We start from the raw sequence: 25,090 nt of genomic DNA, 5'->3' as shown, positions 1-25,090 counted from the left end.
CGTGGTCAGCTCTCTCTCTGTCCATGGATTGCGCATGCGCAGCATGTTTCTTTACATCCGCGAGTCGCGAGTCTTCCATTCCAGCAACAGAACGCTGCACAGTAACTTTTATGTCGGGCAATAGTCCATTCATGAAAGCATTCTTCAGATGTGATTCCCACGTCCCCACGGCGTCTCCTAACACGGCGGGTTGTGGAATGCCACTGTTAAGATTAAACACTGTGAAAATCCTTTGGTAGTAATCATGGACGGACTCACCCGTCACCTGCTTGGTATTGTGGATGGGAGTCATATCCACTTTGTCAGGAAACAATGTCTTTATGCCGTCGCTCAAAACCGTGAGTGCGTCTCTGTACGGCTTATTTGCATTTGTACTCCAATCGAGGTTGTGCGCACGGGTGTCTCCTGCAACCAGCTGGTTGAGCTTTTGGTAGTGAGTTGGACCCACGTGACTCATCAGAACACGTCGAATTTCAGCAAAGTTGGGCAGGAACTGCTTACAGAAGTCCATGAATGCTTCAGCAAACACTCTTCCCGAGTTCTGTATCGGCGGGAGATGAGCCATTGCAGCTCTGACATCCGTATCAGTCCAAGGACGGGAAACAAGTATGGGACCTGAGTGTCCTGGTACTTGAATCATTGGGGTTTGGAACACAGGTTTTGCATCCCGGAGAACTCCCTCAGGGTGGAAAGAGAGGGAAACAATATCTGATGTAGATTGTTGCTCTGAGGGGGACAAATTGTCCTGCAGTCAGTTTCTTGATGGGAGAAGTAACCCATCCAGTTGCTCCTGCAGAGTGAGATGGAGTGAGGAGAGCGTCCTGTCTCTTTTCCTCCTCTTCACGTGCTCTCGCCTGCTCTGTGAGGAGTCGTTCGTGTGCTGCTTTCGCTGCTGCTTCCTGTCTCTCCCTATGCCGGGTGTTGTGAACCGTTGTGGTTTGTGATGGCAGAGGTTGCTGGTCCGCAGGTGAAGCAGGGTACGGCGGTGGGCATGTGTTGAGGAGAGGGCCCCCAGCCCCTGTGAGACTCGGATACAAAGGAGAAGAAGCACATCGGTCATTTTGTTCAATAACATTTGGAACTGTTTTTTCAACCAATGTGGTTTTTGCGCATGTCAATTCTTTAGCCATTTGTTTTCTTTCTCTACATTCACATTCATCCTCCCACCATTTCAACCATTTACTTTGTTTCTCAATGTCTTCCAAGTCTTTGCCTTTTATCACCTTCTGAGTTTTTATAACCTTCTGTTTTCCCTCTAAGTCTGTTCGTAACATGTTCAGTTTTATTCTACTGAAAGAACCATTTACAGGGAACCCAAAATCCTTTGACCACTCAGGCAAAAACTCTAGAGATTGATCTCCATATTTCCTTCTCATCAGATCCACAATGGGTCCCTCCGGAGGACTCATTTCCTTTTTACTTTTACCCTGTACACCACCCATCTTTCAGGCGTGATGAAGTATACTTTTATTCCTTAAAATATAGTCGTCACTATAAGTCTTGATTTTCTTTTACGTAGAAAAAATACAAGTTAAAACCCAACCAAAATACTGGTTAATAAATATAGGTCAAGGGCGCAAATATCTGTTTTCAGATTACCGTCCGAAAACCCCGATATTGTTCCTGTCTTCCTGTTAGGTCAAGGACTGCGATTATGCGATTTCAGTGTTGGACTGAATACAATCGTTAGTTCGCAAAATCACTCCTATCTTCCCCTCGGTCAAGGGTCACAATTGTCAATTGTCCCTGTCTTCCTCTTGGTCAAGGGTCACAAATATCATTGTCCCTGTCTTCCCCCCGTTCAAGAGCCACCACTATTATTGCTCTTGTATTCCTCTTGGTCAAGGCTCACAATTAAACGATTTTCGAGTGTTAGTCTGAATACAATCGTCAATCCGCAAATTGCCCCTGTCTTCCTTAGTAAAAAGTTGGATGCTGATGAGCCGGAAATACTTCACAATTACTTTTATGATTTCATACACATTTTTCAATAACCGGAAAAAGACAAGTTATCCTCGTCAGAGACCGGAATTTGGATCTTATAAGAAGAGGAAAAAAAAAAGGTAAAAAAAAAAATCCCAGAGTACCAAATACCCGTCTGTAATCTGTCATCACCCGTTACAATTCAGAAAACCCCGTTTGAAAATTAGAATATCAACTTCTTACCCGATTTGTGTGAAATTCTTCCTCGTTGGATCGTGTTGAAGTCAATCAGGCCCCATTTGGTCGCCGGTCCCCTCTCTCTGATCTGATGAGGTATAGGGCAGAATCACGTTTTGGTGGATCCTGAAGTGGCCACTTCCCGGACGTCCATAGAGTCCCGACGGAACCTCAAACGATCCCACTTCTGACACCAAATTGTGGTGGAAGATTTTGCACAGACAATCGTGAAGTAAGAAACAAAGGGTCCGAGTCAAATATGTCTTTCTCCGTTTATTTCCTTGCAAGGGAAGAAAAGGTCACAACAGCTACATGCTCTGCAGACTGTCATGAACCAACTTCTTGCCCCCTAACAGAACGAGGCAGTTCTTATACACAAGTTCAGTTATCGGTGGCGTCAACAGAAACCTTGACCACCTTGTTGAGTCTCTACAGCCAGGATACTCAGGACAGCTAGTTGTTGCATGTAAGACACATCAGTTCTTTGACCATGGACTCGCCCTCCTAACACTTGAAAACAAATCTGGTTACACACATACGACCTACTTTGTTTAGTCTATAGAGCTAGGACGCTGAGGACATTTATCAGTGCAGAACACTTCAGCTCTCATACCATGGCCTTTCCATCTAAGCACTTGCAATTAATAAACGGGTTATACAAATGAATCATTTTAGAAGAGTTACATATATTTTTGCCATTACAGTGGCTGTATTGCACTGCAGAAACAGCAGATACATTTTATAAAAAGGGAACTATTTCTGATTCATACGCTTTGATGACTTAGTGGTTTTGTACTCTTAATTGGGCATATTTCTTCTGAGAGAATTGTTAAAGATATCATTGGATCAGCGTGATCTCTTGCTATTTGTCGTGTCTTGTCGTTGTTTTCAGTTTTACCTTTTAGCTTTGAATGAGTTTTTTTTACAGCGCTGAGTGCATAATTTCTCGATTAATTGCACATCTTATTTTAGAACCGGTTGGATCTGTGTTTGGAGCATTTTCAAATTAGTGCATATTATAAACCAAGACTCTGATGTTTTGAACTATGTAAAGCACTCGTAATTCTGATCTGGCTCTATTCTGGCTCGTTTTGTACCAAATTTGGTGACCCGTGGGAGAAACAGGATTTAAGGACAAACTGATTAGAGTTTGGTGGTCAAAGTATCATTCCAACCTCATAAGATAAAAATCTTTGGCCACAGATTGAAAATTTTACAGGCCACACTAATAAAAATCAAATTTGCAGCAGATGCTTACAGGATGAGAGTGTGATTTAGTAAGTGTGTCAACATAAACACATTAATTTGGCCAAATTAATGCAACAAAATAACGTATTTATGGCAATTTAACGTATTTTTGTTTAAGTTCACTGCGGAATCGAAACGGCCGCTAGCTGCAGTCAGTTACATCAAGATGGAGAGAGCTTTTTGCATTGGAAGTATAGATAAATAGAGGTCAACATACAGCAGAGAACTGTGCAGAGGAATTACTCCACGTTTCAAACAGAGGGGGGGTGAGTGGCAATCGGACCACTCAAAGCACTGCTATGCTAAGCTAACTGCTAGGCTACTTGCATTGTTGGCACTTCAAACAGACGTTAACTGATAGAGAGTTGAGAGCGAAGTCCACGAGGACAGCGGGAAGAGTTGCTAGATCAACATGTTCCACCAGGTGGAATTCTGCCTGCAAGATGATCAAATGTGTGTTTGGTGTTTAAAATAACATTAACAATTAAACAACAGTGTCTAAAATACACGTTTTCTAAAGTGATTACTCCTTACGATTTAGTCTTTAGAAAAACAAGAAAAACAAAAACAACATTCATTAATCGGCATTAAATCAAGATTAAAGATTAATGAATGTGCGATTAATTAAATAATTTAAATAAAAAAATTGTATTGACAGCCCAATAATTTAGTAATATGAATCTAATATGAAAGTGAAAGTAATATGATTTTAATAAAATTGCATGACATACACTAAACATAAAAAAACAATAATAACTACTGTACATGGCTAAGGGTTTTCGGTATGAAGCCAATATCTCTAATATCATTGACAACACTGCAGTCTAAAATTAAATCCACATTTTGAGTGTTTGCCTTTGTTGCTTGTGTCCCACTGTAGATGTTTTTCATTTGTGTATGATTTACATTAACTTAGTTGTGTGTTTTTGCAGTTTCTTTAAGCCATTATTGAATGTGTTTCTAAACGTCCTCTTAATTAACATGTTTTATTCAATTTCAGCCTTATAGTGGATGTGACACATTCACTTTTTCTTTAGGTGCAGTGTGTTAAGCTCTCTCTCTAACATATAAATAGGTCTAAACAAAGAGCTTGCGGGCAGACAGGAGGCTCCACTGTGTGATTCACTTGGTATTTGTGGGGTGCAGATCAAATTTACAAAGGATTATTTGCTGCAGACTGCAGTAAAAATGTCAGATACCATCTGACTTTTAGCCCAAAGTTAATTTGTCTCAGGCATCGTAGAGAAGCTTACAGGGCTGCAATTAAAAGTTTGATCAAGGCTGTCACTGCACATTATGTTTCAGGCTGAACTGAGATCCAGTGGGTTGACTCCATAAGTAGAGGGGTGCAGGTCTAAGATTGAATTTCTTGAGTTTGTTGCCATTTACTGTAATTTAACACAAGATCCCACTATTTACTACAACTTTGAATGTGATTTACTAACACGGCTTAGTTTAAAGACCTCAAGATCATACAAACGGACATCAGAATCAGAGATCCAACCTTTCATAATAAATTAGCTTGTTTGTTTTGGATCAATCTCGTGCATTTTTTTCCACAACAAATCGCTTGTCAATCAACATTTGAGGTTTGGATCAACCACCCGTATTGATTGCTTTCTTGTTATTTACTCACTGTACCAATGTACTAGCAATGTGGTGGCTTGATGGTGCCGTAGACAACACCCAAACACAATTGTATTGATTGTATTTAGGGTCTGAGCCAACTGAAAGTCGGGCAAATCCTATTATTTTTTTAAAGTTTATAATTGACTTCAATCGCACTTTTGACCCCTTTCCCATATTCAAATACTTTGCAAATATGGCGCGCCCATTAAAACTGCAAAAAATGTAGTCATTTCGGGGTCGAGCATTGATATAAAGAAAAGGCTCTAAAGCGCCCCCTGGCACTTTAGCCTTTTGGCTTACTTTTTTTGCCCCGATCACTGATTGACTTGAAATGTTGCACACGTGCTCTTGGTTATTCTCTACAAAAAAATAAAATATTGCAAATTATGGTATGCAAGATTTTACAGTGAAATAGATTTTTTGTTATTTCGATTTTTGTTAAAAACACATAGCAATTTTCAAACTCCTCCAAGGCACTGAGTAAGTCAAAATGTTTTAGTGCGACTTTGGTGAGCGACGAAGCATTATGCTGGCAACAATAAACCAATCAGAACAGTACACAGTACGTTTACCCGGGCTACTTTTTTTAATAGTACGTGCTGTGTAATATTAAGGTACATCTGTGTGTTTAAGGATCCCAAAAATTGCACCTGTTAAGAGGCATGCTTATGAAGCTGATTTCAAACTCAAGGCTATCAGTCCCGCAATAGAACATGGCAATAGAGCAGCTGCGAAAGAATTCAACATTAATGAATCAATGGTAGGGAAGGGGAGAAAGCAAGAAGATGAACTGCGCCAAGTAAAGAAGACCAAGCAGAGTTTTCCGAGGGAACAAAGCGAGATGGCCATAGTTAAAGACAAAAATTGGGTTATTGGACAGAGAACTGCAGGTAGAAACGTCTCCATCCGACTCAAGGTAACAGCGATAGGACGTGACTTGAAGATTGATGACTTTCAAGGAGGTCCTTGGTGCTTCCGTTTTATGAAAAGCCATTATCTCTCCATCCGCACGAGAACTACCATCTTGCAGCAACTGTCAAAGGATTACGAAGAAAGGCTGGCCATCTTCCGCACATACTGCAAGAACAAGATTGCTGAAAAGAAGATCCCGCCAGACCACATCACCAACATGGACGAGGTCCCCCTCACTTTCGACATCCCTGTGAACAGTGCTGTTTAGAAAACTGACTAGTTCGGTATCTATACACACCATGATGGAGCAGCTCCCACCCTATCTCTTGGGGTACCCAGTCATACGCCTTATGCAGGTGCACAGAACACATAGACTGGATGAGCATTATGCCAGGCAAATTATTGTTGCAGTGTCAGTGTCAACATAATTCCAGAGAGGCTCCGTTGGGCTAGTGTGATTCTTTTGTTCCAGTTGTTTTCAAATGAAGAAAACGTTCTGTCTTTGTATTCCACTCGTTTAGATATGCACTGTAGCATCAGTCACACCCACCGACCCTCCATCTGAAAGGTTCAGATCACAAACCAGTCCATCTGCTCAGATCAACAAAAGGTTGTGACCTTCAAATTGATATTTCATTGACTTTCATGCTTCTCTCCTCAAAAATAATCACTGTGCTTTCTACACCATCAAGGTAGATCAGAAAGCCAGTACTACAGCTAGTGTTTCACTTGATTTCCTGGGCTGTTGTTCACGGAATGGCTTTAGAGAGTGTGTAATTGCAGCGTGATAAGCGTCTCAAACAGCAAACGTAATTGCTGCTTTTTCATTTTTAAATTGCCATGCAAAAGCCAAATAGGACTGATATGATCTAGTTTTTATGAAACTACTTTCCTGCTTCCCTTTCTGTACTCTATGTCAGGTTTTCTCCCGGAGGCTATCAGCTTGTAACAGGCTCTAAAGTGAAGTCTGGTCAATCTATGTGGCTACATCTCTGTGGGACTCAGAAGAAAGATAAAATCCCAGCCGTGACTGCACATAGACCGAGAAATCAGTCAGCTACACTGTATCAATATACGAACCATCTTTTTGTCCACTGACATAATTGCTTTATTTCGTAACATTAAGCTTGAAAGAGTCACAATGCTGTATGCATTTCATAGATCAAACAGCAGGATGAAAATGCTATCTGCAACCCTGCCTTTTTAAGAATAACCTCCACACAACTAAACTGCATTCTTGATTACTGTTAGTGGAAACATATGTGTTCTACGTTGTGGATTGAAACAAAACATCTTGATTATCTTTCGGCGCAGATACCGGTCCCCTGGGTGAACGTCCTGTTTGATTGTTTGCATATTGTGATTACAAACATATTTGTGGAGCCTTAAAAACAAATGTAATCAGGGAGAAATCATGTACACCTCGAAACCTAATTGACGGATGGGATGATGAGTATTGTGCAGTAACATAATTATAATAAGTCTACCTCCATCTCTGAGCGAGATACACCTCAGGTGTTTACCGATTCAACTTGCCTGCCGTCACAAAGCGTTCTGATAGAAAATGTTGGAGGGAGAGTAATTGGTCAAGAAAAATACGCAGTTTGTTGATTGCACTTGGTAAAACAAAATGATAATAGGAATAGGAGTGTTGGCAGACGCCTATGACCTGGGAGGTTGAGCATGGGCGATGGTGGCGTGGTACACTGGGAGCCACATGGTTGGCGGTTCAAATCCCGGGCTGCCCCATATGCCATGTCAAAGTGTCCCTCAGCAAGACACATAATCCCCAATTGTCCCCAGGAAAAATGTAACGCGTGATTTATAATGCAATGTAAGTCGCTTTGGATAAAAGCGTCAGCTAAATGACATGTAATGTAATTTGAGCTCTGACGCTTGGTGCTGCAATGGACTATGGCAAACGGTTGTTTCCACAACACATGGTATAGTTGCATTGCACCTGGGAAAGCCAGAGAGCAGATGAACAGATGCTTCAGGATAGCTCAGGCAAGTCCCATTCTCTCTTGCCCTTGAAAATCACAAATCACTGGTGGCGTTTGAGCAGACATAAATGTCCTGTTAAGCAGGAGATCCGATGACAAAAGTGTTTTATATTGTCAGTCAACTCTTTATTTCAGACTCAAGGTCCAGATAGTACAAAAAACAGTAAAAGGTTTGGATGTCAAATTACATGTAGAGATGGGATTCCTTGGTCTAAGTGAAGTAACAGTATAGAATGTATCACACACACAACAAGGCTGTTTGTACGATGCAAGATGGCTGTAGCTAACTTCTTTACCACTGATATTTATTCTGTTTGGGCTGACTGCATTAACATTTCGGCAGTCTAATTGGGTTCAGTCTAAAAACCAATCATACAAATTAAGATGTACTCCAGATACACAGTATGCAACGTAATGCAAAACTAATATGGATCAATTTGTTAAGAAAAGCTGCTCTGAAACAGAGCAAATGCTAAATAATTTTTAGTTAGAATCTAGCAATGCTTCAGTAATACCTACTGTAATACAATGTACTAATCTGAATTCCTATTTAAAGTCTAGATTTTGACGTGAAGCTATTGTGCATGCTTTTTCAACATCAAAATGGTCAAAGGGAACAGCATCAGTGTTGGTTTAACATCTGACATAATCAATTCAGTTTGTTTCCGTCTAATCATGTCTGTAATTTGTCAGTAAACGTTGAAGAAATTTTAATATTTTTCACTGTAGTTTAAGACAGTGTTTCTCAACTGGTGGGGTCCCGACCCACTAGTGGGTCGCGGACCCGTTTGTAGTGGGTCGCGGGCCATTGCATGGAAAAAAAAAAAATTCATCCTGGGATTTTATTTTGAAGGGACTTTCTCTAATTCAGCGGAGTGTCGGTGTTTTTCCGGCTCGTCCGTCCATGTTCAGTAAGCGCGGCAATTAGAACGCGGAAGCACGCCCCCCCCCCCCCCCCCCTCCGTCGACACCGCTAGCGCAACTCCCCCCCCCCCCCCCCCCCCCCCCCCAGTTGACCGATCGAATTGGGTCGCGGCTCGTCATGAATGTGTTAAAGTGGGTCCCGGAGCCAGACAAGTTGAGAACCACTGGTTTAAGAGATGACTCGTCTAAGAGTTTGTTCGAAAACTACATTTTTTTTCCATATATTGTTTACTTTTGTGGAACCAGCTTCCACTTTCAGTCCGGGTGGCAGACTCGGTCAGCTCATTTAAGATAAAGCTTAAAACGTTCCTCTTTGATATTGCTTATAGTTAGGGCTGGCTCAGGTTAGCCTGTACCAGAACTTAGTTAAGCTGCTCTAGGCTTAGACTGCCGGGGGACTTCTTAGGACACACCGAGCCCCTTTCTCACACTCACTCTCACCCTCCACAATAATCCATGTTTTATTTATTTACATCATTAATTCAGCTTATTTCCGGGAGTTCTTTGTGTTTTCTCGCCTAGCAGGTCTCCGTGGATCGTGGTTCAGTGCGGACCCTGGTTCTGACTCCTGGCATGGCTCTGCTGACACCTGCTGCTGCCATCATCATGACTTTAAATATGATTCATATTACTGTCATCATAAACCAACATCTTTCTGCTCTCCCTAACCACAGAAGCCTCTGTGGATGGTGGTTGTCCCTGCAGTGTAGGATCCGTACACTTGTTCTGCTACTTGCAATTACATTTTGAATTACGAATTGAATTTTCTATTCAGTCATGGTAGTATACTGATTATGATGTCTACAGCATAAGCAATAGCATATTGTCTATCTTGTAGTGTATTTATCTATAAAGGTTGAGCAGCTTTGGCTGGCCCTCCTTTGTCCCTCAGTCGAACACATTTCACGTCTTAATTGCGGCACTAAAATTCATGTTGAATTATCTGGGGTGAAATACGGCTGTAAATAGGGCTGTGATTTTCCTTGAGGGAATGACACGGTACTCGGTTTCCATGGTGCTGATGTCATTTTAATCACTGCTGCCTGCTCACAGAGCTGCCCGTTACAAGCACTAGGCAGCTCTGAAACGTTCTTTTGGATGGTCCAGATATCAGCAGGAACAGAGCAGTTTCTTTTTATTGTTTCTGGGCGGATGGCTGCATGTGGGTGGGTGAGGTGAGGAACTTCTGTGCTTGGTCGTTGCAGGTATGCAGTTGATAGACCAGGATTAAGGGATCACTGTGATGGTTTTGCAGGTCTTTCTCCATTTACCACACAGACTAAGTGAAACTAATTTTTTTACTAAGACTTTCTGTGGCAGTAATAAAATGTTAATCCATTTGGGGAAAGATGTAAAAAGCATGTATTTCTAGTAAATAAAATGCAGATGTTGCGCCAACTCTAGGGTCCTATCCATGTCAATGATCCTCGCAGTTTGAATTTCAAAGTATTGGTTCAGATGTAACAAAGTTCTTTCTGTGATTTCTTGATATTACTGTGGAGTCATACAGGTTGGTAATTTGCCATTAGCAATCCACTTGTCATGCCCAGGAGAAAAAGAGGAAGCAGGCGCAGGGTTATCAGGTAGGGAAGGGGGTCTTTATTGGTGAAAAACAAAAGGGCTTTAAAATTGATCAAAATAACAACCGCACTCTATGAACGTCTCAAAAAACAAAATCAATCCTTCCGGAGAAAAAACAAAAAGGTCCTTAATCTTATCAAAATAACAAATGCGCTCTATAGACGGAGGCAACGTCAAAAAAAACTAAATCACTCTATGGACGGAGGCAACGTCGGAAAAAACTGAGAACTATAAAAAAATCAACGTTACATCTAACATCAGCATACAAAACTGTAGCAAAACCTGCGTGGCGGTGAAGGCAAAAGAAACCTGTGGCGTGGCAGAACCTGGGAGAAACCATGAGAAAAGACGAACACACTGGCACAGGACAAAGGGAGACGCAGACTATTAATACACATGGAGGGGAATGGGGAACAGGTGGACACAATCAGGAATCAGGGAAGATAATCAGACTGGTGACACATGAGGAAGGGTAAGTGACCTGAAACGAGGAGTTATTATTTCAAAATAAAACCGTAAATGACAAGACAACAACAGACAATTTCACCGAGGTGTGACAGAACCCCCCCCTCTAGGACCGACACCTGACGGTCCAGGTAGCTCAGGGTGGTCTCTGTAAAAGTCCTGAATAAGTGAAGGGTCATCTATGTGGCGCCGAGGGACCCACTGTCTGTGCTCAGGACCGTATCCCTCCCAGTCCACTAAATACTGTTTACCCCAGCCTCTATTGCGTACGGCCAATAGTCTCTTGACTTTATAAAGTAAGCCTCCGTCGGCTGCTTCCAGTGGCGGCGGGGGCTCAGCGATAGGGGCCATGGGGCTTTCCTTGGTGGGTTTGACCTGACTGACGTGGAATGTGGGGTACGCCCGAATTGACCTGGGCAAACGGAGACGGACGGCAGCTGGGCCAATTACTTTGGAAATGGGGAAGGGACCAACGAACCACTATGCTAGTTTCTTTGAGGTGCAGATCCTTGGCTGATAACCAAACCCGTTGTCCCGGTTTGTATTCTGGTGCGGGACGGCGTTTTCGGTCGGCTGCCTTCTTTACTCTGTCCCCCTGTCTGATGAGCATTTGACGGGCGGCGGCCCAGATGCGGTGACAGGGACGAACCAGGGCATGGGCGGAGGGGACTGCCACATCCTGCTCAGAGTCAAAAAATACAGGGGCCTCGTAACCGTAAACACACTTGAAGGGTGAGAGACCTGTGGCAGAGGTGGGCAGAGTGTTGTGGGCATATTCCGCCCAGGCCAGATAGGAGCTCCACGCCGTCGGGTTTTGTGACACCAGGCATCGGAGGTTTGTCTCCAGCTGTTGGTTGAGACGTTCGGTCAGGCCGTTGGCCTCTGGGTGGTAACCTGAAGTAAGGCTGGCTGTGGCACCGATGAGCTGACAGAACTGAGATGAACCGGTCTGACACGATGTCCTTGGGAAATCCGTGAATTCTAAAAGATGTGTTTAGCTGAAGGTAGCTTAGGCAAGGCAATGTAATGTGTCATTTTGGAAAAGCGATCCACCACGGTTAAAATCGTGGTGTTACCTTTTGAAGCCGGAAGCCCCGTGATGAAGTCCATCGAAATGTTCGACCACGGCCTGGATGGAATGGGTAGGGGTTGCAGCAGTCCCATGCGTGCCCCGGAGGCCGTTTTGTTCCGAGCACAGACCGGACATGCCTCGAAGTATTCCCGGACCCCTGATTCCATGGATGGCCACCAGAACCGGTGAGATATGGCGAACATTGTGCTCCGGACTCCTGGATGACAGGTGAGCAGCGAGACGTGGGCCCACCGAATCACGTTTGGGCGTAATTCCACTGGAACGAACAAACAATGCCCTGGGCACCCACGAGGTGGGGGCGCCCCCGCATTCGCGCGCTTCACCTCTTGTTCTATCGGCCAGGAAACTGTTCCAACCACACAGTTCCGTGGATGGATGGGTTCTGGTTTTTTGGCCACTGGTTCCGGGTTGTAGATGCATGACAGGGCATCTGGTTTAACATTCCGGGACCCCGGCATGTAAGACAAGGTGAAGCAAAAGGGGTTGAAAAACAATGCCCACCTGGCCTGGCGTGAATTTAGTCTCTTCGCTTGCTTGATGTACTCAAGGTTCCTATGGTCTGTCCACACGATAAACGGATGTTGTGCCCCCTCCAGCCAATGTCTCCACTCCTCCAAGGCCACCTTGACCGCTAGCAGCTCCCGGTTGCCCACGTCGTAATTCCGCTGTGCAGAGCTTAGTCGCCGGGACAAGAAGGCGCAGGGGTGCATCTTGCCATCGGCCGCTGACCATTGCGATAAGACGGCCCCGATCCACTCATTGGAAGCGTCAACCTCCACCACGAACTGGCGCTGTGGGTCTGGCAGAGTAAGGATGGGCGCCGAGGTGAAGCGACGCTTGAGGTTCTGAAACGCCTCCTTTGCGTCTGGGGACCAGTTGAACCGCACCTGGGGGGATGTCAGGGCGTGAAGGGGACCAGCTATTGCGCTGAAGCCTCTGATAAACCGCCTGTAAAAGTTAGCAAACCCCAGGAATTGCTGAACCTTCTTGCGGCTATCGGTGTAGGCCACTCAGCCACAGCGCTTACTTTAGACGGATCCATCTGGACTCTTCCAGGGGCTACGATAAAACCCAGGAAGAAGATGGTGTCGGCATGAAACTCACTCTTCTCTGCTTTCACATACAGGTGATTGCAGAGAAGACGTTCAAGGACTTGGTGTACATGGAGTTTGTGTGTGTCTAGATCTGGTGAGTAGATTAAAATGTCGTCAAGGTAAACATAAACAAAGTGGTCCAGAAAATCTCTGAGGACATCGTTAATCATGGCTTGGAATACGGCAGGAGCATTGGTGAGGCCGAAAGGCATGACTAAGTATTCATAATGCCCGCTCGGTGTATTGAACCCAGTCTTCCACTCGCCTCCCTCTCTGATTCGGACCAGATGGTACGCATTGCGAAAGTCCAGCTTTGTGAAGACTATGGCCTGCTAGAGCTGAGCAAAAACAGAGGTCATCAAGGGAAGCGGGTGATTGTCTATGGAAAGTACAGCAGGCTCAGTGACATGTGTGATGGTGAATAATGTTTCCCCACTTAAAGCACTAGCCCTGATGGGACGTGAGAGAGTCTTGGTTCTTAACCCCAGTTTGTTTGCTAGTCCCCAGTCCATTAAGCTCTCGTCAGCCCCCGAGTCAATTAAAACATCCAATGTCATGACTGTGGTGTTGTACCTTAATGGAGGTCAAAACCCGTGTCGAAGAGCCTGGAGCCGTGGGTCGGTTGCCTAACCACGGCGTCTTGGCCGTACATGCGGCTACCAGGTGGCCGAGCTCCCCACAGTAGAAACACCGACCTTCCCTCAATCGGCGCTGCCGAGCACCACCCAGTTGCATAGGTTCGTCTCCGCCAGCCGGGGAGGAAGACCGGCACTGATCTGGTGGCGCCCGGCCGGGAGCCCACCCGGGGGAGGCGGGGTAGTGCTGTGGGCGATGTGGAGCTTCCAGGCGTAGTCCCTGGAGAGCCCTAAATTCCAGTAGACGATTATCCGTTCGGATAGCGAGGGCGATGAGGGAGTCCAGGTCTGGAGGAAGGTCCAGAGGCAGCAATCGCTCTTGGATGGGCGCAGCCAATCCTTTAAGAAAAACGTCATAAAGTGCCGTGGTATTCCAGCCGCTCTGCACCGCCAAAGTCCTGAAGCGAATGGCGTAATCACAGACGGATTCCACAGTCTATGAGAAATGCCTTACATTGTCCATGGTCTCCCGTATATCGCTCGGGAGGTGCCACCGGACCCCAGCTCCTGCGTAGGTGAAGGTTCAGGTGCAGGAGGTGCCGGGTCCCTCCTCTCAGAACTTCTGAGAAGCTGCTGAAGCTGACCCGCGAGACCCCCTATCTGGTCAAAAACGGCAGCCTTGAAGTCCTCCTGACAACGGGCCAGGCCTCTGAGTCCCTGGCTCAGTGAAGTCATCTGCTCTTCCTGCTGGAAGAGGCGCTCCCCCTGAGAGGCTAGGGCCTGCGCGAGAAGGTCCTTCACTGCTGCTTCCATACTGGCCAGTGTGTACTGTCATGCCCAGGAGAAAAAGAGGAAGCAGGCGCAGGGTTATCAGGTAGGGAAGGGGGTCTTTATTGGTGCAAAACAAAAGGGCTTTTAAATTGATCAAAATAACAACCGCACTCTATGGACGGAGGCAACGTCTCAAAAAACAAAATCACTCCTTCCGGGGAAAAAACTGAGAACTATAAAAAAATCAACGTTACATCTAACATCAGCATACAAAACTGTAGCAAAACCAAAAAACCTGCGTGGCGTGGCAGAACCTGGGAGAAACCATGGGAAAAGACTAACACACTGGCACAGGACAAAGGGAGACGCAGACTATTAATACACATGGAGGGGAATGGGGAACAGGTGGACTCAATCAGGAATCAGGGAAGACAATCAGACTGGTGACACATGAGGAAGGGTAAGTGACCTGAAACGAGAAGTTATTATTTCAAAATAAAACCGTAAATGACAAGACAACAGACAATTTCACCGCGGTGTGACACCACTAATGTGAGCTCTGTCACATACCAAGATGCACATAGTGTGAAAGGTATGCGGATGACTAAATGAAGAGTGACATTGGGCGGTAATCTTTGGCAGCATAAGCTAGTTAGCTTCCACTTTCCAGGTAGAGTACAAAATCATCAGCACAATATCGATCATCTCATGTTCTAAAAAAAATAGGATGTTAAACTGCTAAAAATTGATAGCTAACACAAGATTAAAACAGAAATACCTTGCGTCAATTTAATGTTCCATAGAAAACCCAGTCTCACTCCTAACTCGTAAAGCACTTGGTCATTGCCACTCTGGGCCGAGGTACAAGGCTTTCTTCAATATCCATAAAAGATACATACCGCAACATCCAATGTAAACACACTATTTTTAATTATTTGATCCAATTATTTGAGTGCAAGGAGTGAGAAAGTCATCTTAGGAATTGGAGGCTGCAAAGAAGCATAGTCTAAACCAAAAGTGTCACAGGGCTGGTGCAGGAGTTCCAAAACGAAGGTGTTCTTTAATAAGTCCAAAAAAGGTGACAAAAATGACACCACGGACAAGGTCACTCACCAACAAAACGTAACAATGACGCGACAAGGGACACAAGACACAGGGCTTAAATACACAAGGGAGGTGCTGGTGATTAGACACATGTGGAAACAATCATGGACACTGCAGACAATCACAGGGGAAGACAGGACAAGGCAGGAAGTGAAGTTACCCAAGGGACACAAGAGACATGAGACTACAAAATAAAACCGGAAGACAACCCAAACCGTGACAAAAACAGCTGTTGTGTGAATGTCTCATGAGGAAAACCAAGTCAACATTCACTTATTCCAATTCATTTTATTTTGTATAGCCCAAAATCGCAAATTACAAATTTGCCTCAGAGGGCTTTACAGTCTGTACACATGCAACATCCTCTGTCCCGAAACCCTCACATCGGCATATGAAAAAACCCTTCAATGTGGAAAAAAGGGAAGAAACCTTAGGGAGAACGTCAGAGGAGGGATTCCTCTCTCGGGATGGACAGACTGCAATGGATGTCATGTGTACAGAATCAACCATGTAAAGGATGTACAATACATTCAAGTCTACTAACAGAGATGATACAAGTAATTGCAAGTAGCAGAAAAAGTGTACGGCAGGACCACTGCAGGAACAACCACCATCAGATCGAACCACCATCCATAGAGGCCTCTGTGGGGTGGGAGAGCAGAAAGATGTTGGTTTATGATGACAGTAATGTGAATCATATTTAAAGTAATGATGATGGCAGCAGCAGGTGTCAGCAGAGCCATGCCAGGAGTCAGAACCAGGGTCCGCACGAAACTACGATCCACGGAGACCTGCTAGGCTAGAAAGGACAAAGAACTCCCGGAAAAAAGCTGAATTAATGATGTAAATAAATAAAACATGGATTATTGTGGAGGGTGAGAATGAGTGTGAGAAAGGGGCTCGGTGTGTCCTAAGAAGTCCCCCGGCAGTCTAAGCCTAGAGCAGCTTAACTAAGTTCTGGTCCAGGCTAACCTGAGCCAGCCCTAACTATAAGCAATATCAAAGAGGAATGTTTTAAGCTTTATCTTAAATGAACTGACCGAGTCTGCCCCCCGGACTGAAAGTGGAAGCTGGTTCCACAAAAGAGGAGCTCGATAACTGCCCCCATCCTACTTTTTAAAACTCTAGGAACCACAAGTAGCCCAGCATCTACGGAGCGCAGATGCCTTGTAGGGCAATACGGTGTAACAAGCTCTTTAAGATAAGACGGTGCCTCACCAGCAAGTGCCTTGTAGGTGAGGAGAAGTACCTTAAATTCTATTCTTGATTTAACAGGAAGCCAGTGCAGAGAAGTTAATACAGGAGTTATATGATCCCATTTCTTACTAATTAATACACGTGCAGCAGCATTCTGAATCAACTGGAGACGTTTAAGCGATTTACAAGAGCAGCATGATAACAAAGAATTACAGTAATCCAGTCTAGAAGTAACAAATGCATGAACTAGTTTTTCTGCATCACTTTGAGACAGGAAGTTCCTGATTTTCGATATATTACGTAAATGAAAAAAGGCAGTCCTTGAAGTCTTTATATGAGAGTTGAAGGACATATCTCCAAGATTTCTGACGGTGCTGTTGGATACCAGAGCAATTCCATCCATAGAGACTGTATCATGTGACAGCTGACTTCGAAGGTGCTCTGGGCCTATCATGATAACTTCTGTTTTTTCCAAGTTTAACATCAGGAAGTTGCAGGTCATCCACGTTTTGATGTTTCCAAGACAATCCTGAAGTCTAACAAGCTGGTTGGTGTCTTCTGGCTTGATCGATAGATACAGTTGAGTATCGTCTGCATAACAATGGAAATTTATGCAGTGTTTTCTGATAACGTCGCCCAAAGGAAGCATGTACAGGGTAAATAGAATCGGTCCAAGCACAGAACCTTGTGGGACTCCGTGACCGACAATCATTGTCCTCAATGATTCACTGTTCACAAACACAAACTGGGATCGATCCGATAAATAAGATTTAAACCAGCTGAGTGCAGTTCCTTTGATGCCAATCAAGTGTTCCAGTCTCTGCAGCAGGATACGGTGATTGATGGTGTCAAATGCAGCACTGAGGTCCAGCAAGACAAGAAAAGAGACAAGTCCTTGGTCCGATGCAAGTAGAAGATAATTTGTAATTTTCACCAGTGCCGGTTCTGTGCTATGATGCACTCGAAATCCTCGAACAAAGCATTGTTTTGTAGAAAGTCACATAATTGATTTGACAGATTTCTCAAGGATCTTAGCGAGGAAGGGAAGATTAGAGATGGGTCTCTAGTTAGCCAACACCTCTGGAGCTAGAGTAGGTTTCTTAAGAAGAGGTTTAATTACAGCTACATTGAAGGACTGTGGTACATGTCCTGTCAACAAAGACAGATTCATAATATCCAGTAGGGATGTGCTAATTAACGGAAAAACTTCCTTAAGCAGCTTAGTTGGAATCGGATCCAGGAGACAAGTGGAAGAGTTGTATTTCAAAACTGTAGAAGTCACTTGATCAAGGTTGATGGAAGAGAAGCCATTCAAGTAGGTATCAGGGACCACGGCTGCGTCCAAGGTTCTTACATCCGAGGACGGGTCGGCTGCGGTTCGGGGTAGTAGACCATCAATTTTCTCTTTGATAGTCAGAATCGTATTATTGAAGAAGTTCATGAAGTCGTTACTACTGAGGTCCACAGGAATACATGGCTCGACAGCGCTGTGACTCTCTGTCAGTCTGGCTACAGTGCTGAAGAGAAACATGGAGTTGTTTTTATTTTTCTCAATTAATGATGAGTAATAAGATGCTCTTGCGTTACGGAGAGCCTTCTTATATGTTTTAACGCTGTCTTGCCAAGTTAGCCTAGATCCTTCTGATTTGGTGGAACGCCATAACCGCTCAAGTTTCCGCACAGTTTGCTTTAAGGTCACTCACCAACAACACTTATTCAATCTTCATTGTAACAAGCCAGTTGTGTAGCCAATATTGATGAGTGTGGCCTCTGCGGTAGCAGAGCAAACTCCTTGTAATCTCTCTGGCTTATTTTTCTCTTTTATTCTCCTTCCGTACAAAACTTTGGCACAAATCTCCTCCCACAGCGTTGCAACCAGTCTCAAAATGTCTGCCATTGTCGGGCCACATCGGGAATCGTGTGTTATGAACTTGTTAAGAGAAAGGACCAACGGTTTTGGCAAAATGCCGAGGCCTTACAAAGAGGCGTGGCCATAACTGTGGGGTGTGGCACGGACATTGCGGTGGGGGTTGCAAGACGATAGCATTGCACTGGTAATAAACAGCCCTAACTGCTGACAAGTGGCTAAAGCAGCCAGAGAAAATCAGTTATGTCTTTAGCTTGCTAGCTAGCCTTTGCATGCACAGAAATTTGCGAGCAGTCTAGGCCACACTCTCACAAAATTACTGCAGAAAATGAACATACTTAGTTTATCCCATAAAACAATGTTTTCCTCATGAATAAACAGAGCCGGCGCTCCGCACATCACGCACTGCGCGTAGGGCACCAAGTGCCTGGGGGGCATCAAAAAATCTGGGACGTGAAAAATCATCACAGTAGGCTACTAGTATAAATAACAAATAAAATATGTCTAAAGCATGTTAATATGCAAAAGCAATACAAAAGTAATAGGCCTAGACCAAATTAATCGAGGAAAAGGGGAACCTACTGTGCGGGCCCCCCTCCCCCCACCTCCCAGTGGTTTGTTCGATTATGCCTCAAATCTCAAATGTGGCAGACAGCTTTGAAATGGCTTCGAAAAGGCATCAAGAGTAGGGGGAATAAAAAAGAAAAAAGAAGCGACAGCGGGAAGATGCTCGCGCGTCCCTCTCAGGTAAGACAATGTTTTATAACAAACTAATTACTAATTACAAAACTCAGTCACCTGGTTATCAATATTTCCCACTGTAACTGGATACTGGACTTCCTATCCAACAGATCCCAGTGTGTTTGGGTAGAGAACCACACCTCCTCAACACTCATCCTGAACACCGGCGTGCCACAGGGCTGTGTGCTAAGTCCTCTCCTCTACTCCCTCTTCACCTATGACTCCACAGCTGTACACGGTTCTAATACCATTGTCATGTTTGCTGACGACACAACGGTGATTGGCCTCATCAGTGACAACGATGAGTCGGCCTACAGAGAGGAGGTCCAGCACCTGGCGGTGTGGTGCGCCGACAACAACATGGCCCTCAACACCAAGAAGACCAAAGAGCTAATTGTGGCCTTCCGGAAGAAAACTGGTACACACATCCCCATCCATATCAACGGGACGGAGGTTGAGCGTGTCGGCAGCTTCAAGTTCCTGGGTGTCCACATCTCTGAGGACCTCTCTTGGACCCTCAACATCTCATCCCTGGTAAAGAAAGCCCACCAGCGTCTCTTCTTCCTGAGGAGACTGAAGAAGGCCCATCTGTCTCCTCAGATTCTAGAGAAGTTCTACCGCTGTACCATAGAGAGCATCCTTACAAACTGCATCTCTGTATGGTATGGCAGCTGCTCTGCAGCGGACCGTAAATCACTGCAGAGGGTGGTGAAAACTGCCCAACGCATCACTGGTTCCTCACTCCCCACCATTGAGGCTGTCTAGAGCAAGAGTTGTCTGCGGAGGACACGCAGCATCGAGAAGGACAGGTCTCACCCCAGCCACAGACTGTTTGCCCTCCTCCCCTCTGGGAGGCGCTACAGGGTGCTCCGTTCCCGGACCAACGGGTTCAGGAACAGCTTCATCCCTGCAGCTGTCATTCAACTGAACTCTGCCCCCCTTTCCCCACACACATCTCCCTCAGTGACTTTACTTCCCCCCTCCACCCTGGCTTGACTGCTGCACACTTTCTTACTGTACATATCTATTTATTCACTATTACACTTCACATATGCACATACTCTGCACTTTTTGCTATTTTGCACTTCTGGATGGATGTTAAACTGGATTTTGTTGCCTCAGTACATGTACCCTGTGCAATGACAATAAAGTTTAATCTAATTTAAATCAGGGGGTCCCCAAACTTTTCTTGTGAGGACTGTTGCTAGCGGTCAACGGGCGGCCGGCTGGCCACATATACTCGCGCTCAAAATGTCCGCACGGATCGCTGGTGGGCCGTATTCGGTACTCGTCCGCGGGCCGCCCGAAGTTTCTGTTACCGTTTTTGTTATCATTGATGTTACCCTTATCGTTTCTGTTACCGTTAGCAATAAGACTAGCAATCATTCCTTAGGTTGCTAGCTAGCAATGGTATTTCTGATTATGCTAATGTGACACGAGGGACCCGGATTGATCTTCACTCAAGGGACAGAGGAAGCACACAATATAGCAATACAATCACGGTTACCAACACTCGGTCGTTATTGTGCAACCGTGAAAGAAAACCTGGAGCAAAACAGCAGCTGTGCGACACCTGAAAATTAAGCAAATTCGGTTAAATAAATATCGTTTGCCTGCGGTGGTCCTACGATCATTTTACCTGGAAAGGCTGAGGCGTCAGACACCCCCCCCCGACGAAGTTTAAAGGGACTCCACTCCGCCGGCCAAACCTACAAGCATATTTAGTAAACTGACGTTTCTGAAATAACACTAAACCCGCAAGTTAGCGACCTACCTACCGATTTCCCTTTCGCTCACGGTAAGGAACCGGGGGACAGCTGGGACGAAGTGCGTGTCGCCTGCCAGTTAAATAAGACGCTCCCTGATGACGTCAGTCTATCCCGCAGTGCTACCTGTCACAATCTACCCCAACCACTTTTATCCTCGTCCCGAGGGTAAAGCTCGCCTCCATGGCCTAAAGGTACCTATTTTATGGCAAACCCCGCCCACTCACGGTTGTCTCTGGCAAGCGATGGAGATTAGAATGTTTGCCCGCTGTTACTCTGGTTGTCCGTCGACACACTGGTTCTGGAGGGAGGTTTGGCTGGCCTGTCCCTTCCCCTGCAAGGTGGCCTGGTGATCGCACTGGTGGGTTGGGAGTCACTCCAAACTGCACTTCCTCCGTTCTAGCAATGCTGCAAGGAGGCTCCACTCCCACTGGGTTGGCACCTTCAGGGGCGAGGGGCCTCTCTCTCAAAATCCAAACCTCTTCAGGTTCTTCCTCTTCCTCGGTATTTTCCACCGTGCTTTGCTCATCCCGGGGAGTTGGAACACGATGAGCATTTCGGGGAACCAATCTAATCATTGTTCGATGCACCTGCTTAGTTTGGTCGGGTTTGTCGACGGGGGCCACAGTATATACCGACCCACCATTTGTGGGCGCCTTCAAAATTCTGTAGGGTCGTGGGTTCCAGTGATCCTGAATCTTGTTTCTTCCCCTCGCACTGTGGTCCCTCAGATACACCAACTGATCGACGGCCAACCCCTCATCAGCACTTCGGTTGTGTCTCTCCTCTCTCCGTTGTGCAGCCCCCTGCATCCGATGTCTTGCCCCGGCGTAAGCTGTTCGCAGTCGCCTCTGATGTTCGCCGAGCCAGCCGTCCACCGTACCAGCAGCGGGGTCTTTAACTCTCCCCAACAAGAAGTCCACCGGCAACCGTGGATCTTGACCAAACATCAGCAGATACGGTGACTCACCAGTTGATTGGTGTGTGGTGGTGTTGTAGGCAAAGGTGAGTTGTGGGAGGTACAACGTCCAGTCCCTCTTCTTCTCCACTGGCAACGTACGCAGCAGATTGTGCAACGTGCGGTTGAAACGTTCACACTGCCCATTTCCTTGTGGCCTGTAAGGCGTGGTCCTGCTTTTCTGGACCCCGTACAACTCACATAGTTGCTGGATGAGTACCGCTTCAAAACTTCTCCCTTGGTCGGAATGGATCCTAGACGGAACCCCAAACCTGTAGAACCACTCATGCACTAGCAGTCGGGCCACCGTAGGTGCTCGTTGGTCTCTGGTGGGGATGGCCTGTGTATACTTAGAAAACACATCAGTCAGAATCAGAACATGTTCTCTACCATCTCTAGCAGGTTCAAGCAGGGTGAAGTCAATGGCCAATATCTGGTTCGGCCGGGAGGCCAATAAATGGCCCATGGAGGCACGAACTTTTGGTTGGACCGCTTTTGCCAATGTACATCGTTCACAGTTCTGGCAATACTCTTTAATTTCATTAATCATACCTGGCCAGTAGCATCTTTGTCTCACCAGGTCAGTTGTTCGTTCCACACCTTGGTGTCCTTGGCCCTGATGTAACTGATGCAATACTTCCTCTTTTAGTTTAGCAGGTAATACTAGCTGTTGCCCTTCTTCCCCGCCATCGGATCTAGATACACAGCGATACAAAACTCCCTCCTCCTTGGTCATCCTCTCCCATTGGCGAAGCATCTCCAAAACCGGTTTGGGGAGGGTTTGCCTCTCCTGCTGATCCGGGCCCCGTTTCCGGTCCCAAAAAGCCAGGAAGCAACTGATGGTAGGGTCGGCTTCCTGTAACGCAGCCAGATCTGCAACAGAGTGGGTAGGGAACGCTGACACGGTTGATTGAGTTACCTCCATGTTTGGTTGTGTACTGAGTTGTGCTATCATCTGGGGGATGGCACTGCCCGGCATCAAGGCACCACATCCTTCGGCAGACGTATCCGTTTGATACTGCCGGGATAATCCGTCTGCGTTACCATTGACTCGGCCGGGTCTGTACTTAATGGTGAAATCAAAGTCAGATAGTTGAGCCGCCCACCGCTGCTCGAGGGCACCCAACTTAGCCGTGGATAGGTAGCTTAAAGGATTATTATCTGTAAACACCACACACTTCTGACCCAGGAGATACTCCCTGAATTTCTCGGTCATGGCCCACTTGAGCGCCAGGAACTCCAATTTCATGGAACTGTAATTTGTCATGTTTCGTTCCGTTGGCTTCAATCCTCTGCTAGCGTAGGCCACTGGTCTCACCTTACCACCCTGTTCTTGCGAGAGCACTGCTCCAAGACCACTGTAGCTGGCATCGACCTCCAGGATAAAGGGCAGGGAGAAGTCAGCATAATTTAGCACTGGCGCAGATACCAACCTTGCCCTCAGATCGTGGAAGCTTTTTGCGCATTCGTCTGTCCAAACCTCATTGAATGGGCGGCTGGATGGTTTTTTCTTTTTGGATCCCGTCATTTCAGCTACTAGACGGTGCAGAGGGGCGGCAAGAGTAGCAAAGCCATTGACAAACCTTCGATAATAACTAGCGAAACCCAAAAAGGAACGTAATTCCGATGTGCGTTTGGTTGGGGCCCAATTAGCCACTGCGCTGATTTGCTCTGGGTCTGTGGACACTCCATCCTTTGAAATAACGTGGCCCAGATACTTCACTTCGGGCTGAAAGAAGCTGCATTTCTCCAATTTGACTTTCAGGCCTTCTTGGCGAAGCCGACTCAGTACTGCCTCCAGGCGTTTCACATGCTCCTCTATGGTAGAGGAAAACACCACCACATCGTCCAAATACAAAAGTAATGACTCAAAATGTTGGGCCCCAAACATTCGTTCCATCAAGCGTTGGAAAGTGCCTGGTGCATTACACAAACCGAAGGGCATACGGTTAAATTCAAACAACCCAAAGGGCGTACAAAAAGCTGTCTTGTTCTTGTCGGCCTCTGCCACGGCAACTTGATTGTACCCACTGGCCAGATCCATGGTACTGAACCAGCGGGCACCCGACAAGGCATCCAGCGACTCTTCGATGCGGGGCAAAGGGAAAGCATCTTTCCTTGTTTTGCCATTAAGTTGGCGATAATCCACACAAAGACGTATGCTGCCATCTTTATTTTTCACCAGGACAACCAGAGAGGCGTAGGGGCTGCTACTTTCCCTAATAACCTGGTTTTCCAGCAACTGGTGGATATGAGCTTTGACTGCCTCATAGTCCGACGGCGGGATACGTCGATAACGCTGCCTTACGGGCGTGTTATCCAGTAAAGGTATGTCATGAACAATGAGGTTTGTACAGCCTATGTCACCCTCACATGCGGAGAACACTGACTCGTATTTATGCAAAAGGGCCTCACCTTGCCTTGTTCATGGGCGGGTAGACTGGACAAGTCGATGTCCCCGATGGCATTCTGTACTGATCTCCCCCCAGCAGCTTGGACCGAGGACGTTGCCACAACTCCTTGGTCCGACATCCCCTCAATTTCGGTAACACCTGCAGGTAGGCTCACAATCTCTACCTGGCACACTTCTCCCACCCTAATGCGGGGGGGAAGAAATATATCAACAGTGCTTACATTGACGAATGGCAGGTACACAGTACTTTGTGTGACCTTTACGATAGCTGGTGCCAGCAATAAGCCACCGGGGAGGTTGCTATTCTCCGGGGGTTGGAATAGTACCGAGCAGCGAGGATTAAAGGCTCCTTGGGAGCAAGTGGTTGCCACTAGCTTCATGGTGCCAGCCGGGACACATACTCTGGTCTTACCCCTAACTCTGACTGCCCCTACTTTCTCAGCCTGTGGTGTGAGGTGCACTTGATGACAGTACTGCAAGGCCTGGTGCCAGGTGCTATTCGCACCCTTAATAGCGGGAAGGTCGAACATACCCAGTCCGTGCTGACCAAACAGTTCTTCAAAACACTGACCAATAATGTTCATTCCCA

General features: G+C 46.0%; 1 protein-coding gene across 1 annotated transcript; it reads right to left on the bottom strand.

Moving 5' to 3' along the window:
• Positions 1 to 11,256: 11,256 nt before the first annotated feature.
• LOC134132866 (uncharacterized) lies at positions 11,257 to 24,806 on the bottom strand. Its single transcript, XM_062565514.1, is given in 8 exon segments — positions 11,257 to 11,884; positions 11,999 to 12,271; positions 12,517 to 13,003; positions 13,006 to 13,441; positions 13,683 to 14,142; positions 14,199 to 14,512; positions 21,406 to 24,497; positions 24,500 to 24,806. Coding segments are annotated over 8 exon segments (5,811 nt in total). The 5' UTR covers positions 24,621 to 24,806.
• Between the last annotated feature and the right edge of the window lie 284 nt (positions 24,807 to 25,090).

This window comes from Pungitius pungitius, chromosome 11 (genome assembly GCF_949316345.1).
Source record: "Pungitius pungitius chromosome 11, fPunPun2.1, whole genome shotgun sequence".
NCBI classification, from domain to species: Eukaryota; Metazoa; Chordata; class Actinopteri; order Perciformes; family Gasterosteidae; genus Pungitius; species Pungitius pungitius.
This window is presented reverse-complemented; position numbering and strand designations above follow the sequence as displayed.